This window comes from Xyrauchen texanus, chromosome 12 (genome assembly GCF_025860055.1).
Source record: "Xyrauchen texanus isolate HMW12.3.18 chromosome 12, RBS_HiC_50CHRs, whole genome shotgun sequence".
NCBI lineage: Eukaryota > Metazoa > Chordata > Actinopteri > Cypriniformes > Catostomidae > Xyrauchen > Xyrauchen texanus.
In genome coordinates, this window is record NC_068287.1 from 12,147,635 (window position 1) to 12,169,199 (window position 21,565).

The 21,565-nt window shown below is 42.2% G+C and overlaps 1 protein-coding gene across 1 annotated transcript in view; it reads right to left on the minus strand.

The window, feature by feature from the left end:
• Positions 1-21,565, minus strand: part of LOC127652825 (protein sidekick-2-like) — a 225,093-nt gene that overhangs the window by 90,154 nt on the left and 113,374 nt on the right. The window contains exon 2 of the mRNA XM_052139227.1: positions 4,835-4,994. Within this exon, the coding sequence (XP_051995187.1) occupies positions 4,835-4,994 (160 nt within the window). The remainder of the gene's footprint in view (positions 1-4,834; positions 4,995-21,565) is intronic.

Consider the following 21,565-nt stretch of genomic DNA (forward strand, 5'->3'; position numbering starts at 1 on the left):
CGTTCTCACGGCACTCTGCTTTCAGGCCTCAACAGTCCCGGCTCCATGGACGTGGTGTCCCCGCCTTCAGCCCCACGACTGTTCCCCGGCCGGCCGGTTCAGATGAGTCCAGAGGACGCCAGCATCAGACCTCCTCCTCAGTCACGAACCCGCCCCCTGCCGGGTGCGCGGAGCAAGGTAAGTGCTTTGAATTTAATCTCAGCACCAGAGCCTCGGGACGCCATGTTGCCTCCCAAAGCCACGTTACCTGTTCCGCACTGCTGCGAAGCCCCGCCGGGTACGTCCAAAAAACTCGTCCCCTTGGTGCCCCTAGCACGGAGTTTAGAGGCGTGGCTTTCACTGCCCAACCCGTCACGCTGGCTGCACCGGTCCATTCGACTCGGTTACGCAATTCAGTTTGCAAGGTCTCCGCCCCCTTCGTGGGCGTACATTTTTCCGCAGTACACGGCCAACATGCCCATTCCCTGCGCGAAGAAATCGCCTCCCTTCTATTAAAGGACGCGATAGAGCCTGTCCCTCCAACCGAAACGAAGAAGGGTTTCTACAGCCCTTACTTCGTTGTACCCAAGAAAGGCGGCGGCTTACGACCGATCTTGGACCTGCGAGTTTTCAATCGGACCTTGTCCAAACTCCCGTTCAAAATGCTCACCCAGAAACAAATTCTATCTGGCGTCCGGCATCTAGATTGGTTCGCAGCGGTAGACCTGAAGGATGCGTACTTCCACGTCTCAATTCGCCCTCGACATCGACCCTTCCTACGACGTGTTCGACGGCCAGGCATATCAGTACAAAGTCCTCCCCTTCGGCCTGTCTCTGTCCCCTCGCGTCTTTACGAAAGTCGCAGAGGCAGCTCTTGCCCCGCTCCGAGAAGCCGGAATACGCATACTCAATTACCTCGACGACTGGCTCATACTGGCCCACTCCCGAGAGTTACTATGCGCACACAGAGACCAGGTGCTCAGCCACCTCAGCCGTTTGGGGCTTCAGGTCAACTGGGAAAAGAGCAAGCTCTCCCCGGTCCAGAGCATCTCTTTTCTCGGTCTGGAGTTAGACTCAGTCTCAATGACAGCACGTCTCTCCAACGAGCGTGCTCAGTGAGTGCTGAAATGCCTCGCTTCCTTCAAGCCAGGCGCCGTGGTCCCGCTAAAACGTTTCCAACAGCTCCTGGGGCATATGGCATCCTCCTCGGCGGCCGCGCAACGTAAAAGTTACCTCTGCCTGTTTTTCCCGGAAGTGAATGACGAGCTGACGTCTTCGTGGAGAGCACCCCTCTCCACTCGTAACACCGCCACAGGCTCGTCCGCCCTCGCCACCCTCGACGGCGGAGCGCGCCACGGGTACGAGGCGATTCCCCAGGTGGATAGGGCGGTTGCGATTCATCTATGCCCCGGAACCCCTACCACCTGGCGAGGTCGCCCCGTGCTCCCTTCCCGGACCTGTAGAGCAACCTCCTCGCTGACAGCGAAGGCCTACAGCGCCACCGGATGCGCCGCTTCCGCTCTGCATGCCATGGCTCTCCTGAAGGTCCACCAAGCCAAGGCACTACGCGACATGCATGGGGGTGGCCCTGATCCCGACACGCTGCAGGAACTGCGCTCAGCGACCGACCTTGCCCCGAGAGCGACGAAGGTCACAGCGCAAGCGCTCGGGCAGGCGATGGCCACGCTAGTGATCCAGGAATGTCAACTGTGGCTGAACATGGTCGAGATACGTGAAGCCAACAAGACTCGCTTTCTCAACGCCCCTGTCTCCCAGTTCGGCCTCTTCAGCGACACCGTCGAGGAATTTGCCCAGCAGTTCTCCACGGTAAAGTAGAAGGAGGCCATCTCTCACATCATGCCTCGCCGCAAGCCTGCCGCCACGGCCCATGCCCCGTCTGCTCGCCGAGGGCGTCCTCTCGCGGCCAGAAGACAAGCTCCTGCTCTGCCTCAACCCGGGTCCAGCTCTCAGCCCCAGCATCGAGCGAACTGCGGGAAGCGCACGCCCCTGTCTCACGGACCCCCTCGAGGCGCTCCTGAGACAACGCACCCAGAGCCCAAGACGTTAGCTCCGGAGGTGGTAAGACCATTCCGTCCCCCGGTGGAGGGCCGGGAGGAGAATCCTTTGTTTTTTCATTTGCCGCACCCCCTAACAAGGGCTGCGGTACCCAAATTCTCAATAAAAGAGCTATTTCCTTTGTCTCTGGGGCACATGGCCCGCAAATGCCGTTCTCACGGCACTCTGCTTTCAGGCCTCAACAGTCCCGGCTCCATGGACGTGGTGTCCCCGCCTTCAGCCCCACGACTGTTCCCCGGCCGGCCGGTTCAGATGAGTCCAGAGGACGCCAGCATCAGACCTCCTCCTCAGTCACGAACCCGCCCCCTGCCGGGTGCGCAGAGCAAGGTAAGTGCTTTGAATTTATTCTCAGCACCAGAGCCTCGGGACGCCATGTTGCCTCCCAAAGCCACGTTACCTGTTCCGCACCGCTGCGAAGCCCCGCCGGGTACGTCCAAAAAACTCGTCCCCTTGGTGCCCCTAGCACGGAGTTTAGAGGCGTGGCTTTCACTGCCCAACCCGTCACGCTGGCTGCACCGGTCCATTCGACTCGGTTACGCAATTCAGTTTGCAAGGTCTCCGCCCCCTTCGTGGGCGTACATTTTTCCGCAGTACACGGCCAACATGCCCATTCCCTGCGCGAAGAAATCACCTCCCTTCTATTAAAGGACGCGATAGAGCCTGTCCCTCCAACCGAAACGAAGAAGGGTTTCTACAGCCCTTACTCGTTGTACCCAAGAAAGGCGGCGGCTTACGACCGATCTTGGACCTGCGAAGTTTTCAATCGGACCTTGTCCAAACTCCCGTTCAAAATGCTCACCCAGAAACAAATTCTATCTGGCGTCCGGCATCTAGATTGGTTCGCAGCGGTAGACCTGAAGGATGCGTACTTCCACGTCTCAATTCGCCCTCGACATCGACCCTTCCTACGACGTGTTCGACGGCCAGGCATATCAGTACAAAGTCCTCCCCTTCGGCCTGTCTCTGTCCCCTCGCGTCTTTACGAAAGTCGCAGAGGCAGCTCTTGCCCCACTCCGAGAAGCCGGCATACGCATACTCAATTACCTCGACGACTGGCTCATACTGGCCCACTCCCGAGAGTTACTATGCGCACACAGAGACCAGGTGCTCAGCCACCTCAGCCGTTTGGGGCTTCAGGTCAACTGGGAAAAGAGCAAGCTCTCCCCGGTCCAGAGCATCTCTTTTCTCAGTCTGGAGTTAGACTCAGTCTCAATGACAGCACGTCTCTCCAACGAGCGTGCTCAGTGAGTGCTGAAATGCCTCACTTCCTTCAAGCCAGGCGCCGTGGTCCCGCTAAAACGTTTCCAACAGCTCCTGGGGCATATGGCATCCTCCTCGGCGGCCGCGCAACGTAAAAGTTACCTCTGCCTGCTGTTACCTCACTTCCATCAAGAGGGTCGGGGACCTGCATGCGTTCTCTGTTAGCGACGCTTGCCTGGAGTTTGGTCCGGCAGACATTTTCGTGATCCTAAGACCGCGACCGGGCTACGTGCCCAAGGTTCCTACCACACCCTTCAGGGATCAGGTGGTGAACCTGCAAGCGCTGCCCCGGGAGGAGGCAGACCCAGCCCTTTCACTGCTGTGTCCAGTACGCATTTTGCGTATTTATCTGGACCGCACACAGAGCACAAGACACTCTGAGCAGCTCTTCGTCTGCTTTGGGGGACAGCAGAAAGGGAACGCTGTCTCCAAGCAGAGACTCGCCCACTGGGTTGTCGACGCCATTTCCCTGGCTTATCACACCCAGGCCGTGCCCCCCCCTTGCGGGTCCGAGCCCACTCCACCAGGAGTGTTGCGTCCTCATGGGCACTGGCTAGGGGAACTGCCCTAGCAGACATTTGTAGAGCAGCGGGCTGGGCAACACCTAACACTTTTGCGAGATTCTACAATCTCCGAGTTGAGTCAGTATCGTCCCGTGTTTTCTCAGGTACCGAGCCCGTAGAACTCGGTAGCACGCCCACGATCTGACCTGGTGAATCGCTTGCACCTAGCGCCCTTCCCCCTAACCAGGGGAAACAGTGCACCTTCATTCGCAGGAGATCTCAGGTTTGGGACACTGGTTGATTCCTCCCTAGCCCTCTTGGGTCGCAGTTCAGCGGAGGAACTCGCCGACCCAAGCCACTGCGGGTACCGCAAGCTACCCTGTACTGGTATAGGTGCTCCACAGGTAAGGCCTCCTTCGGACTCCCCCTGTGTGTAACACCACGGTTCTGTCCCCTCTGGCAAGCAGACTCCCGTGTTTCCCTTAGGCAGTCACGGCTGCCTCGGTGATGTCCTCTATGAGGCTGGATCCACCACCGCACCAACTTTTCCACATAGAGAGACCCCTAGTGTCGCTTCTCTGACACAACGTCTCGTTCCCTCCATCGGGGAACGGAGGTTACATACGTAACCTAGACGTTAAAGTTGTATTTGTGATGGTTGTTAAAAAATTATTTGAAAAACTGAAACTAAAATTACATACATTCACAACTAATTAAAATAATAATTGAGCAATAATTCATAAAAATGTTGTTATTCATATCCAGTATATTATCAAATTTGAAACTTCACCTAAAAATCGCCTTAATTTAACATGAAAATGCCACTAGATAGCAATAACACTAGGTGGCAATGAGAAATATAACACTTTTAATATATTAAAATTATATCAGTTACGAAATATCAGTTTACTTCTAAAACTAAAAGTAAAAAAGTTAAACTAACAGTGAAAACTAATGACAGCTAAACTAAATTAAGAGTTAAAAATACATAGCTATAATAATAACTCTGCTCCCACCTGTACTCCAGGGAGAAACGTGTCAGCTGGGTACCATTGTAAAGCCATTTGAACTCCAGGGGCCAACTGCCCTCAGCCATACAGGTGAGAACCAACCGATTGCCTTCCAGGTGAACTTGGGTTGCCACCGGCTCCATCTTGAAGTAGGGTGGAACATCATCTGGATAAGGGGTGGAGAGAGGGAAAAAGAAAGAGGCTCAATATGGTAGGACATGTTCCTTGATCAACATCCTTGTTAGTCCTGGAACAACATCACTGTCAACCAGTCAGATTAAGGGGTAGATTTAGAATTCGGCTTAGGTTTTGGGTAACATAGACATTTACATTTATTCATTACATATTTAGCAGATGCTTCTATCCAAAGTCACTAACAAATGTGAATAATACAAGCAGATTAATCCAAGGGAAAAAACAATACAAGAAGGCTACCATGCCAAATTTCAACTGAAGACTAGAACAGTACAATGCTACATCAGAAGTGTAAGTGCAGATTTGTATTTTTAAAATGTAAATTAACATTCAAAATCCATTTGATGTTTAAACTGGGCATTTGCCCAGCCAATTCAGCCAATTTGGAATGCTAAATTCCCAATGCGCTTTTATGTCCTCGTTGTCGCGTAGTGACTCGCCTCAATCCGTGTGGCGGAGGACAAATCCCTGCTGCCTCTGCGTCTGAGACAGTCAACCCGCACATCTTATCATCTGGCTTGTTGAGCGCGTTGCCACGGAGATATAATGCATGTGGAGGCTTCACGCCTTCCACCGCGGCATCCATGCACAACTCACAACGCGCCCCACCAAGAAGTAACCCCATTATAGCAACCACGAGGAGGTTACCCCATGTAACTCTACCCTCCCTATTAACCGGGCCACTAGGAGACATTTGAAATTTGCAGACAAATCAGAAGTGTTCCATTTGATCATTTATGAATAATTCTACACTGTACATATTAATGTAATCTGTAAAAACAACAATCTCATTAAATAGCCATGTGTTATATGTTGTTGGAAAGCTCTCAAAGAGTAGAACACAACTAGCATATTTGTTTTACTGTTTTAAATGTAAAAATGATAGTGAGTAATAGCTACTCTAATAATGTCTTTGACATCTATGTTTCATGTGAACAGGTATTGCTCAATTGTTTATAACGTCACAAAAATAAAGAGAACATAAAATATTGCATACCAATAATTAGCGAAGGCAATTATCTTTCGAACGAGCCCACACACAAGGTAATCCGAGCTCATTAGATAATTGACAATCTGACCGAAAACATTTCTTGGATCAGATGACGTCATTGGCAATTATGTAGCATCATGGAATACTAAACCAATTTGATCTTTAATTGGGTTCAGATCGGTGCAAAAATCATCAATTTCTGGGCAGAAAGACATGTGATTAGTGACTGTTACATATGGCCACCAAGAAATGGCGCCAAGAACATGACACAGACTCAATAATGACTCAAATGGCACAGAATGAAAGTCATTCTTTGAAATCTAATTTCTAAAATCATGTCTGCATGCTGTGCATACATTTAGTCAGTGTTGTGTTTGCATGAGTAATTAGTTCTTATGTACAATTATAAGTTTAAAGTTACAATTTACATGAGCAGTTTTTGGAGCCACTATATTTACACCCAGACATACATAATGTGAAATCAGAAAAATAAGAAAAAAGTACATTTTTGGCTCACGCTCTGTTGTGATTTTTCAGCAGTTTTTTAGGCTGAGAGTCACAGAATGTATAATAAACTACATCATTCAAAAGCTTGAAAAGTTTTCTTTACAATGATACCAAATACTTGACCCTCCTTGTTTAATGTAGTGTTATAAACCTTTATATTTTGGTATGCCACTGAAACAGGAAATCTTCAGAGCCTAAAGGCTTAAACCACTTTTGACTTTGTCACATAACAAATATCAAAATGACTTTAAATTGAAAAGATTTTCATCACAGTATGTGTATTCAATTAATTGTTTTGTGTGAATTGCCTTTTTAATATATTTATGAATCACTTCAATGAAAAAAAGAGCATCATATCATTGGCCCCCTTGCATATAAAATAACAACAACAAAAATACAATAACAGCAAATGTCATGTATAGTTATGTTGTTGCTGAGGTATTATTATTATTATTAATAACAATAAGATTCCTTTCAGACAGTCAGTCATCAAACCCTTGAAAAACACCAAGTTTAATGAAGGTTGCAGCACAAAGATTAATTTTTAATTTAACCAACCTCACTAAGTGTTCAATTAAATTACTCACTCACATTTCATTTTGTCTCTCAAGTTTATTTCAAGCTCATTTAGATTCAGACATGGCTATAAGTGGTGATGTCCGAGTTGTTGACTTGTTTACTTTGGACCCATTTAGGTTGATTTGTGGACCAGATACGAACATGATAGGTGTTATTGACAAGACAATCAGTCAGTCATAATGTAGTCCAAATGCTGCGTTTCCACTTACGCGATATAAATCTGCTTATTGCCACTCACAACACTAGGGAATAGCTTGCTCCACGCCGCTGTCAATCCCACAAGCCACCTCATGAGTGTGGCGCTCGGCTTCCATAAGAATGCATTGAAAATGCTCGCTCACTTTCACTCACAACTCGCCAGTGGAAGCGTACGGTAAGGAGGACAATGGGAAACAACAAAAAAGTGCCACCACACAATGTGTCAGATCACATGCATTTCTTGCCAAGCCATGTCTCAGTCCAGCTTTGATTGCATCATTGGAATATTGGTCTTATTTTATAAATCGTACTGAGAGACTGAGCGAGACAGAGACCACAAAGGAGTCATTAAGGCTGAATAGCTGAACACAATGTGACAAATCAAATTTGGCCTCTTAAAATATAACATCAAATCTGAGAAACGATTTTGTTTCTTTGTTGTTGTTCTCTGTTGTAATCTTGAGAAGGTATGGAGTTGAAACAGGAAGCGTCTTAAGTTATGATAGACGTTCAAGTGTCTGAAGGGGTGAGTGAGGGAAGGTTTTGAAGATGCAGACGTTTCCCCAGCAAACCTGACAGAATGAGCTATAGTGTGCTGAGGAATCCATTCATCCTCAGTTCTTTCGAAATCAGCCAGATTATACAGACTCTCAGACAAGCACAAACCCCTGCATGTGTGCCATCAGCAAGCAGACAAAGTGCTTTCATTTTCCTCACAAGGAGAAGATGATGTGATGTATCGATCACGCTGACTCATTCTCTGTAGGTGACATCGACAATTGTCACTCTGTTTGTGAAAGGCTAATTAAAGTTGTATTAACTGATGCAATAAGGCAGTGAGCCCTGGAGCCCTGTTGCAGGGTTGTTGGTAGATGTTGTCCCTTGAGTTAAATATTGCACTGATTAGTCTGCCCTAGGAGGTGCATTGTGAGGCATATAATGGGGTCTCTCCACTAGGGGATGCCACTGAGCCCATATTGAGTGACATAAACCAGTGGCTCTCAGCTGTTTGGTCTGTTTTCTCAGCTGTTTTGGTCACTGCAAAAACAGTGCTAAATGCAAATAATGACATGCAATTAACAATACAACAGTGCATAGTTAGGATAGCTAAATAAATCTACCTTTAAATAGAATCATGACTTATAAAAGGGAGGAGAAAAGGCTTCCCATGTCCTTTGTTGTTGATGTCAAAGGCTGTGAGTGCAATCAAACTCTACGATATTGTTAGCGCAAATTCCTCTGCCACTTGGTAGAAGCAAAGTCCCTTTATGGCAAGTCAGGTCACTTGGTGGCCATGTTTGCAACATCTTCGGGATTATAGCTCTTATCAACTTCAGTGGGGAAAGAATAAGACGGTTGGTCAAGATTACAAAAAAAGTACATATTTAAAAGCTGACAACAACTATACCAAAAATGTTGCTTCTTTAGCACAGATAACGCTAAAACTATTTTTTTCAGGCTGTTTTAGCTAATACACATGTGCTTTCTTGATGTAAACTAACAGCTGATGTCTCTATCAAAAAGATGATTGGCTCTTTTGACTGTATGGCGGGACTTTCATGGCTGTTTATGACTTAATAAACACTTATTTTTATCACTATTACTCACTGTAGGATATTGAAGTTTTACTTGCATCATTTAAAAAACTATACATTTGAAAGCTTTTATTACATTTTCACATTTAATCCAATGTGATTAGCTTGCACTGTAGCTCACCTGATAAAGAATTGGACTTTGGACATGGAAAACCACAGTTTAAGACTAGTCAAGCATGCAAACTGACACGTGAGGTGAGAGCGTCAGTGTCATAGAAGTGACACGATATGACGTAGTTGCTTCTGAAAATTAGGTTTTTATTTCTCATTTTGTTTTTGGACACTATCGGTTAGGTTTAGGTGTTGGTTTAGGGTAATGATGTCTGTTTATTGTCTAGCTCTCATTTTATTTTAGATCACTATTGGTTGGGTTAATGTTAAAGTTTTAGGTTCGGGAGGTACCCGGGAATTTTACATTTGGCCTAAAATGGGTACTTTAGGTAAAATGTTTCTATTTAGCCAACATCATGTTAATTGTTAGGAGTGCATTGATTCACTCAGCTCATTATTCAGTTCTATTCACTATGCTGAGCTCATAATTTTGAACAAAATTAAATGAATCAAGGCATTTATTTCAGAAATATTAACGATGTTAAAATATTCAACAATCAACTATAAAATTTTTTTTGGACATTGCAATTAGGGCTGATGCGATCATTAATAATCTACTGATCGCAGTTATTTGATACAACTACGGTTATTTAAGCTAACCGTGATTATTGTGCACTTTAAATTCCAATCACATTTGAATTGCCCAATCAAGGACATTTTAAGCAAATATATTAATTCCATGAATGGCAGGTTTGTGTGTCATTCAGACAAACTCCAAGCATCACTGAGCTTGATGTGACCGTGGATGTCAAATAGAACAGGTCCTGTCCGGAAGAGCTCGTGAAGCGCTTCTCAAGCACTCTAATGCGCGCCTCGACAGTAGAGGTTCATGCCAAACTCAAGTGAAAATATAAACGAAAAAAGATCAACTTTGATAGTGAGTGCAAAGCGCTCCGGTTTCACTTAAATTGAATGATTGCGTAATGATAAATGTTGCTGGTCAAAGCGGGTTCATACACACAGTGTTAATGACACAGAGGAGGAGAAAACGCTTACTCTATTTCTGTGGAGTGATAAAATGATTAAATTAAATATCAAAGGTTTTGCTTCATGAGAAATAAGAACTCGTGGGTTTAATCAAAGAGCATTAAAATGATGTGTGAAAGTGAAGAAATTAGGACAGAAATATTTGACTATTGCTTAATATAATAATATATATTATAATATTAATACAATATAATAAAAAAGTGTATTCTTTTTTATTATTATTAATACTACAGATTTTGCGCTTATGGAAAGAAATTGGTACTTTTATTCACCAAAGTGACATTCAACTGATCACAATGTATATTAAGGACATTATTAATGTGAAAAATTACTATTACAATTTGAATTTTTCAGAACTTCTTAAACTACTTCAAAGAGTTCTCATCAAAAAATCCTCCACATGCAGCAATGACAGCTTTACAGATCTTTGGCTACAGCTTCTAGCTGTCAGTTTGTCCAGATACTCAGGTGACATTTCACCCCACACTTCCTGTAGCACTTGACATAGATGTTTCTGTCTTGTCGGGCACTTCTCACACACCTTACAGTCTAGCTGATCCCACAAAAGCTCAATGGGGTTAAGATCCATAACACTCTTTTCCAATGATCTGTTGTCCAATGAGTTTCTTTGCCCACTCTAACATTTTCTTTTTGTTTTTCTGTTTCAAAAGTGGCTTTTTCTTTGCAATTCTTCCCATAAGGCCTGCACCCCTGAGTCTTCTCTTTACTGTTGTAAATGAAACACAAAGACAATGTTAATCTTCATTTAACAAACCAAATAGCTTTCAACTGTGTTTGATATAATGGAAAGTGATTTTCTAGGAACAAATTAACAATTTATCATGATTACTCAAGGATAAGGTGTTGGAGTGATGGCTGCTGGAAATAGGGTCTGTCTAGATTTGATCAAAAATTACTTTTTCAATCAGTGACGGTGCTGTTTTACATCAGTAATGTCCTGACTATACTTTGTGATCAGTTGAACGCCACTTTGGTTTAATTAAAGTACCAATTTCCTTCAGAAACAGCAAAATCTGTACATTATTCCAAATTTTGGCTGCCAGTATAAATATATATTATGAGTTGCAAAATCAACAGTGTAAATGTAAAATTGACCAGAAATAAAGTTGACCAAAACGAAAGACTTATTTTAGTATTTAGAAATATTTTTATATTTAAAACATTATTTTGCATGTCTTTCAAATTTGAAAGGCTTTAAAATGAAATCATATACAGTATCCCTATTTTATTATTTGATATATATATATATATTTGAAGTTAAATGTGTAAAATTACTTCTTAAGGTATATGAAGCACACATTCAATTAATCTTGAAAGCCCCAAAACAGACAATTGATTGTCATAATCACCAAATTTCATAATTGTGACAGCCCTAATTGCAATGATAATGTGCATGTTTTTTGGCCTATGCAGTTCATGGTAACATTAATGCATTTCATTGTTTAATTTTTTATGATAAAACATTTTTGATCCTTTTTTCGATCACCTCTTAAATCTTGTTCCAATCTGGGTCTAGAGGAAAAAACAGTTGGGAACCACTGAAGAAAACTATTTAAAGTTCACATTGCAGTTCGACACAAGCAAAAAAATACACACAAATACAAGGGACAAATAAACCTATCCTTTCATGCATATCATACATACAAGTACACATTAAAACGATCATACACACTCCCACACAAACTTATGCATCAAGAATGGGTAATTGTAGTCATCTACTGGAGTTGGACTATTATTATAAGACTAATCAAGCTGGTACAACCCTCCAAATCACTGCCACTGAATAACACAGGCTCTTGAAAGCAATCTCTGTGTGAACCAGTCTTTCTAACATACCAGGCCTCGCCACCCCCCGAAGCACTGAGTGCAGCACGCTCACCAGCAGTACCACAGCAGTCATTTTATCCTTCAGTAAATGCACTGCCATTCAGCACAGCCAGCGGAGGGGCACATCCACTTAGCAATGCCACATAATAAACATACAACCATTAGAGACCTCAGGTGCCAAATCAGGATCCACATTGATTGGTTGAAAGCAACATTCCCCCCACAACGACATGATGGAAGGTTGTGAATATGTGTGCTAAAGTGTGCGGCTTGGCTTTATGATTGTTCGCTCCATCTTATAAAGTCTCTTTGAGCGCTCAATTGTTTCTCCTATACAGCAAAGAGATTAAATAAATATTCCGGGTTCAATGCAAGGTGAGCTCAATCTACAGGATCTGTGGCATAATGTTGATTATAACAAAAAAGGTGAAACCTCTGAGCAAAAATTGCAAAAATAAAGGCAGAACTGCACAGATCTTAAACTCCCTTTGAAAGTGATGTTGTTTGTCTAAACCTTTAACTTCCGCACTCTGAGAGACCTCTACATGGTAGAATCAGCTGTATTGCTTTAGCTCCAAAACAATGAATAGGTCTTTCTGGCTGACTTTGTGGATATCTCACTCAAATGGGTTTCTATTATGTCAGACGAAAGGATATGTTAGTATGAAATGGAGGCAGAGCAGGGACTAGTTTGCGGAGGTCTGACATTGTCCTCGCACAGAAAGCTTCTTGGTGCTGAGAGCGATCTCCACATTGTAATGAGATTGTCAGTCAGTGCCTGTGGCCCCTTCAGCGTCCGATCACCAGGCTTTGATCTGATGGGGCTCAGGCAGGGTTAAGCAGCTCTGTTTCTTACTCGCTAACCTCCCGCTTTGAGTGGGTCGATCAAGGTCCGCAGGAGAGCATACCTACAGAGTGCAAGAAACCTCAGGTCAGGATGATGCTAAACTCAGCCTTAATGAGCCATAGCGCAGGTGCCATATCTCATCAGAATCCCTGTGGTTTGGAGGTGGAAGAGAGGAAAATATAAACCCAAAGGAAAAGGGCTTTTTGTGTTGATCTTCATGGGGGACGTCAGGAGACATGAGGCATGGCAGCCTACGCCTGATGAGTCTGGCAATGTTCAGCAAAATTCAGAATTTCACAATTGTCCTCCTTTCAATTCATGAGTATGAATTAAATGGACCATGCCACGAAGGAAATTCAATTGGAATTTTAATCGGAATGACTAGAAGTTGAATTAACTGAACTGCAATTTAAAAATGTTTTACATTCACACAAGTAGAGAAATTGGTCACAAAGTTTTGACCAAAAATTATAATTACATAATACATTTTCACAAATGAAATGTTTCATGTTATATTGAAAATGAAATGTATTTTAAACTAAAATAAACTTATGCTGCCTTCACATGCTATCGGAATTATCCTACATCCCACTTCAAAGTCATAATTATGAGTGTCACATTCAAGTGCCAGAAAAAATAGGAATCACGGAGGACGCCACATTTATTCTTGCATATTTCTTGGGGAACTCTTATTTTGACACCGTAATGTTAGTAAGCTTGCTAACAATAATGGAATTTTGGTCCAATACATGCCATTTTATTTGTGTAAAAATATACAATATGCATAAAATGTTTACTGATATACGTATATGTGCAATATTTGACCAAAACGGCAATTGATAACAAGGTAGCTACATTTGGAAAAATGACTAAAACCTTTCATTCACTACAGAAACCGTACTCTCCACCGAACATGTCGAAAAGCTTATGTCTCCTCAAAAACATGGACATTTTCACTGAGTCTCCCAATTTTAATTAAGATGAAGAGGGTGTTCATGTGCAATGTCCAAATTGGAAACTTGTAGCAAGTGAAGGCAGAATTGCAAAGGTATGTGAATTACTCTGAATTTCATTCAGTTTTAGGCCTTCGATTTAACGTGTTTATTTAGTGTGATTAGTTATATAAAAAAATTATTCAAAAACTGAACTAAAATCGAATAGATATTCTCTATTTAATTCTGAATGGTGCACAGCACTGGAGTGAAGTGTGCTGTGTTGAGGTTCTTTCTAAATAGTGTTGGTGTGTGTGTGTGTGGGTGTGGGTGTTGGGTGGTGTTGAATACTGGTCCAGATGGAGAACCTAGGGGAGGTTCCTCTGCAGTGGAGGAACCCTGCAGCAGACAAGCTGAGCTGGCCGGATTCAGGGGGCATTACATTTTCACTTTATGCTTGGTTTGGCTGGGACTATCTCTTCACAATTCCCTCATTTTTTCTTGCCACCACTGGCTGTTTTAAAAACAAAAAGAAGCACTTTCTCGAACCTGACAGCCAACCTCGCATGGCAACCCTCCACTCAGGCTGCTGCTGCTGCAGCACACACAGAATTTTAATAGCTTTGAGACAAAGGCCACAGGCTCAAGCCAGGATCCGTAAAGCAAGCCCATCTGAGCTTTCACTGCATACAGTCATACTCTTGGGGCGTGGACAGAACACTTGTTCTGCCTTTCCTCCCCTCATTCAAACACGGTGAGGCCATGTACCCTTAATCCTCTGGCACCTGTGCATGAGCACGCTAGCCAGTCCTTCAACTCTCATCACAGAGGCTTAGAACAAGTAGATACAAGGCCTAGGCAACCTCTGACTCCTAAAGGTGTGTGCATTTAAGTTATATTTATGGCATTTCATTTTTCAATATGAAACTGTAGTGGGAGTCAGGAAACAACAGGGCGGAAGAAAGGGAACAGGATCGGCAATGGACCTTGAACCCAAAATATACTATTCTCTTTAGCTGTGTCTCAAACGACGCACTATACACTTTGCACTAGTGTATGTATTGTATGAAAATTGTGGTATCGGCTCAAATATAACACTAATGTCTACTACACGAAAGCTACACATTTGATGTTTCAAATGTACGTGATGTGCTGCCGCAAGCTTTTGCAAGTCAGCCAACCTCATTTCAACACTTGTATCTCAAATAACATACATACTCACACACTTTCAGCTCACATTTGCAAGGTGCTCTCTTCACAGAATTGTCTCTAGTTGCCACATTCACCTTTAATTAAGTTAATTGTTTTGCAGGCGAGAATCGTGGCCAGCTAAACCTGCCCCTTCCGCTTCATCAGGCAAGCCACTACTGCTCAGTGCATGAAGTGTTCACATACCACTTTTCGGTTAAAGTACATCATCCAGTTACTTGTAGTACTCTTCATTGCAAAACAGTGTGAATACATTAATTACACTGCAAAATAGCACAGAATAGTGCAGAAGTATGCGATTTGGAATGCAGCTTTTGTGTATCCAGTTAGCATGCTAACCGATTAGCGATGTTGGGGAAGCTACTTTGAAACTGTAGTTTGACAAGCTACAAGCTACTCATAATTTTAAGCAGTTAAGCTACAGTCAAGCTACTCTTTTGAAAAAGTAGTTAGCTACACTACAAGTTACTATCAAAAAGTAGCTAGCTACACTGAAGCTACTTAATGAGGCATTTTTTTTTATTTACACTAATTAATTAATGTATTAATTAAATACATATAATTTGTTTAATTAAATATATGAAATGTATTTAATACATTTAATGAATAGTAACGTTAATAAAGTTTATAATGGCCATGAAATAAAATACATCTGTATAAAATAAAAACAAAAAAGATAATTGCCAATAAAGATGGCATTAAAAAATCATATTTATACTCTACTTCACACTTTTCAGTCTTTCTGTGACCAGGTGTAGCCTACTTCCCCAAAGATCACATTTTTATGACAAACTCTCCTTGGGCTGGAATTTTTTGTTCTTGCCACATAATATTTAGTGTATAATTTGTGAATAGAGACTCAGGGCTTGTTTCTCCCCTCACTTGGGTTCATGCTCGTTGTATTTTCTGACTTTTTTGCCATCGACATGCAAGTGCCAGGTTCATGGCACCGTGACTCAAAGTCAGGTCGCCACAAGGCTAAGTCTCCAACAATGAACGTGTGTTTTTAAAAGATTCCCTTTCTCATATCAGTGCATAACATTGGGGCAATGGTTACTTCGGTTTTTTCCAGCCAAAAAGAGAGAAGCTATTGTTGCACTTGCAATACTGCCCTGAGATGGAGTGGTGGCAGTGCTGCTAGCCCTCAAGCAAATTGGGACAGGCCCATGGATGTGTGTAAGTGTTTCTGCCTGTTTACTGCTCCAGGTGAGTGCATAAGGCTGGCACAGGAACAATCCTACTTGCACTCCTGGTCCCTGCTGAAGGTCAGCCTGATCTGTCACTCTGTCCGTGCCGGTTGTCACTTTGACAACCGGCACCCTGCCGATTTACACTTCAACTCTCAAAGCATGCAAAGTGCCCTCCACCCCTACAGCAAGGTGAAGCGCTTCATTACCCTCCAGGCCAAACAATCACGCCACCACATTAAGACAAACACAGATGCAACAGCAGTGTGGCCGCAACGCTATCATGAGCCATCGTATTCGGTGTTCCAGTCAACATGTTACTGCATATGCACTTTATGTGCTGGGGAAATGGATGATTTTCTTTAAAAGTGTATTTATGGCCAGAAAATCACATTTGTGAGGATGGACTCATCAGAAGCTTCAATGGTTCTTTTGTTTAGGTAATGCTAGCCAGATTGTGCTAGTGCCAAAAAGGACACAAAAAGCTTTTATTTTATTGTTGTTTTTGTTTTTCTTTCTACAGCGCCACAGGTCTGTTGAATGAGGCGTAGAATAATAAAGAAACTCAGAATTACTTTGTTTGAATTGTGTTGCAATTCAGTCGGTGGGGTAATTTGCAGTCTCTCATAGCTCTGAATTTCATTAGCTCCTCAGGTTTTCTCGGCACATCTGTCTATGACTGCAGTATGAGTAGGTTGCCGCGGGTTAATGGATGTGTAATTGATGCGATTAATTGAGGTGTAATGTAGCACAGCATTGCGATTTTGATCCAAGAGGCTGCGGGCAGCCAGTGACGTAACTCAAACACAATTAGAGGTGGCATTGAGTTATCAAATAGAGATTTAATTAGGAGTGAAGACAGAATGGGGGGCAGTCAATGGTCGGCAGATTGAATTATCCAAACACAGCCTTCTGAAGATGGCATCGACACAATGCCGGCACATATGGTTTTCTTCCTCCTCCTCTCTCTTTCAACACCTATCTATTTTCTTATCTTTTGTCACTTCTTTCTCCTTCACTTTGTCACAGTCTCTGGCTTTGTGCATATTGTCTCTCGCTGTCTTCTCGCATCTTCCTCTCGGACTTCTTTTTCTTTCTTTCTTTTTTCTCTACTTACCTCTGCTTGGCCCCCACCACTCTCCCCACTGCTCTCCACTCTCCCTCCCCCGTTTCATCTCACTTTCTCCTCTGATTTTCAATATCTTTCTAACGCAACACCAGGGGATGCATGTGCCCTGGGATGTGTTTCTGATATCCTGGAGATTAATTAGGCACCAGAATGCTTGGCAAAACATGGAAAAGCAACAGTGCATGCCAAGCTTCAATTAATGAGATGCCGTGTGCCCTCATACTTCATCCACATCTATTATTCACCCTTCTCCCGATGCCTCTGAGAATCGCAATCAGATGCCCCAACTCCACATTACTCTCTCCATCCAGTGGACTCCTGTGAAGTCAGTTACTTCTGATGGACCCAACTTGTGAAACGGGTAGAGATTTCAAGTCAAAGAGAGAGACTTTTAATGGGTTGTGTGCTGTAATTATGTGCAGCTCCACACAAAAGTGCATCTTAGAACTCGTCTTCCAGTCTAATTTAATGTAAGTAGGTGGAAAACAAAACCAGAAAACAAGAGCGAGGGCTTCGAATTCACTTGATCTTAGCGAAAAGACAAATGGCATCAGGTGAGATAAAGAAATTCCAAATGTGCAAACATTCCCTGCAACATAGTGGGAAGAAGAAAGAGCCAGAGATTCAAGGGAGTAAAAGACTCTAGAGGGGCAGCTATGAACTGTATTTAGAAAGTAGGGCAAAAAGAATGGAGGAAAATAACAAATAAAGGCATCGAAATGAGAATTCCACTGAGCCCCGGGTCATTGGAGTTAATTCTGCGCATTCTGCCATCTGCTGTGATTGTTTACACTTGCCTAGATAATTATATCCTAATTAGTTGATGGGGTAGCAGGAAAGCATTCCATCCACACATTATAATTTCACTGGCTCCATTATGGTCAAGCACCTGGACTGGTGACATGGTACTGTCCAACCACGCTCTCTTAATGCCAGGCTTGCAAAAGAATGAGTCAATAAACAAACAAACGCAAAAATGACAAATATGCAGTTTAATTATGGCCAGATATGCCCTTTTAGGTTCGCATACAGGATATTACACATTGCATTTCTCACGACTAAATGGCATCCAAGGTAGTAATTTCAAATGGAAAGGACGGTGTGGACCCCATCTGTTCGAGCAGTCATTTCCCTGGGCCTTAGATTCCTTACGCTTTACTCCAGCCCCTCCCTTACACCTGAAACCCCTGTGTTGGTGAGATAGAGCACTTGTTAATAGTCAGGAGCTCTGCATTGTTTCTGGAGGCTGGCATTGTAATACATGTGTATGGAAAGGCCGCTGATTGTGATTCTTATCGCAGTGCGTGTACTGGCGAGAGTGCCGCGAGGTGAGTGAGTGACCGGCAGGGCTGGATGTAAATGCTAATGTCTGCATGGCTTTGACAGAGAGAAGAATTACCATCCACCTTCATTACATTTAGAGCAGCCCGCGTGCCAAAGCAGAGAGGGCTCATCTTGGACATTGGTTTATTTATCTGTTATGAGGGTCAAAAACACGGCTCGCATTAGGCACATCAGTCACACGCTTTTCAGATGGGTGGGGGGACAGAAAAGGATGTAGCTCTGCTCTGTCAAGGGTACGTCAGCCATATTGAATGTCAAAGTGACTTGAAACTGAGGAACGACCATTTTGAGATGCACCTGAAATATTGTTTTTGTGTTGTTTTTCAGTAAAAATACTTAAACATTCTTAAGACAATATATTTTAAAATGCATGAGATATTTAGGCTTATTTTCAGATTTTTTCACTTGTTTTTGACTTGTTTGTACTTAAAACAAGTAAAATAAATCTGCCAGTCCCACAACACAAAATACACTAATATCCAAGATACATTCTCTGAAAGCATTTGATTAAAATGTGATTTTTGATTAAAACTTTGCAGTGCATGCTGTTCACCAGCAAGATACAGGTCAACCAACATGGGCTATTTGGTAAGGCTGGTTGACCAGCATCCAATACACAACATATACTGCTGACTAGCAATGCTGATGTTGTCAATAGGTTTTTCCACTGGAGTTTTGCAAAGAAAGAAAGAATGAATGTGACATTTCCTTGTTGAAATGTTGAGGCTTGAAGCTACAGTAGAAACAGAAGTATAAAACCATACAAAAGTGAAACTGGATGACCAAAAGATTACTTTTACATCTTAAAACATTTATAAAACAATAAGAGAAGTAAATACAATTTTCCATTGCAGCATGTTGTTTTTGTGACAGTGTACAGTCGAAGTACACAACAAGTGACCCCAAAGGCCACATCTGGCAAATCAGCCTTTATTTTGTGGCCTGCAACATGCCCATACTGAAAAAAAAATGCAACCTAAAAAAAAATTTGCCTCATGTGGTAATATCTAAATTAACTGGTTTCATTCAATTCAAAAATCTGATTTAATGTGTCTGAATTAACCAGGTTATACCAACTAAATAAATTATATAAAAATAACTCTTTGGCTGAACTCAATTTAATCATGGACAGTGGTTCCACATGTTTGAAATGAGTTATCTTAAAATCAAAATCAATCAACTTAAATACTTGTAGAGGGAACCTAATCAAGTAAACCCAGCAAAATGTAACATTTTAAATTGCAAAGTCAGTATAAATATTTATATATATATATATATTGTAACAGTTGAAGATCTGATAAAGTTTCATGATCAATTTATGCAAAATTCCAGGTAAATACAAGGTATACTTCTGGTCTATATATACTGTGTGTGTGTATATATATATATATATATATATATATATATATATATATATATATATATATATACACACACATATACTGTGGTCTACAGTGTGTAATGGCAATGTGGAACGGTACACACACACTCTTTCTACAGACCTTTCGACCACCATTTTCCCCCATCATTCTTCTTAATAGGGCTGTTGGTGTTCACAGAGATGGTGTAATTACACCTCCACTGTGACTTCCATAACCCCACTTCCATAACTGCAGTCCCCATCCACTGAGAGTAAGCACTCCACATCCCTAAACACCTCATCACTGACCCATGACCCCTGAGCAATGTGTCATTTGGAGAGTTTGTGTTCCAGCCGGAACCCGCAGTGACTGGCTCCATTATAAGCATTTGCAGAGTTCCCACACATTTGTACAGTGAATTTCCATGACCTTTCCAGTCGTTTGTTATTACAGGATAAGGAATTTAAAGTCAAACCAATTGTATGGCCTTTTCTCAGGAGAAAGAACTGAGAACCAAGTGACTTAGCCCCTAAAACTCTGGTGCATTTTTGGGCTGCTGCCTGCAATTTTTCACACTCAAATTTAAAAGCTCACCACTCACACAGTTTGGACAAATTGCAAAAAAAATTGTCTAATATTTTGTGTTTATAAATGTGTCTGAGAACCGCCCAAATAAAATTAAATCCAATTATTCATAAAAAAAATATTGCATGTGTTTATAATCTTGATAACCATAAGATTTTGGAACAATTAGTTACATTTTTTTTGTCCTAACATTTGTAAAAATGTAATTCTGGTTCTGTTCTCTCAACCTCACTTTGAAAAGTCTAATTTTATTCCACAAGGTGGCAGAAAGCACTAGAATTTTTTCTCTCTATCACATTCTATCACAATATGCAGATTTAAAATGTTGGTGGCTCTCTAACACATTTTAGCCCTCACAGATGTGCTCGTCCATAGACATTCAGTCTAATTTTCAGTTCATGCACCACCCTTGTTGTTTCATCAAATATCTCAGCCTCTGAGTGGACTAGAAGCTCAGTCTAGCTGACATTAGAAAGCTAAAACCCTTCCCATTGCGATAATATAAACAGATGATTTGATGATTTGTGTTTCGTGCTTTTTCTTCTGGATGGCATATATTTTTCTGGACTTCTAAGATATAACATTGGATTATTCAGCCAAGCAAGCTAACAGACAAGTAAACAATGACAATTTAAAAAAAAAAAATCTCCCTAAAAAAGCTTACAACAGCAGTTATTGAGCATAAAAGAGAAGTTTGTCTTTTTGACAGAAATCATATTTGAAATTGCTTTGTGATTCTTTTGAAAATCTTTCAACTGTGGTATTAGGGCAACAAAATTGTATTTAACTGTACAATCAAATTCCTGAGAGTGAGAGCTTTCATTTGAAATATGGCTTGTCTATTTATGTGCTATGTGAAGGACTTTTATTTTTATATTAATATTTCTACCCCATTACCTTTGGGGGGCACTCATTGAATGTTTTGAGGCCTTATTTGTTAAAGTAACATAAATGGAGAAGTTATATATGAAAAGTTTAGATTCTAAGGTGGCAAATGATACCTCATATGCCTTTTTTTATGTATACAGAGACTTTAATGTTTTAAGTGTAAACTTTTTTTGCGATGTAGCTACGGAAATGGCTTAATCTATATCTTTCTGATGAATTAGAGCAGAGCATGAAGTGAGCATGA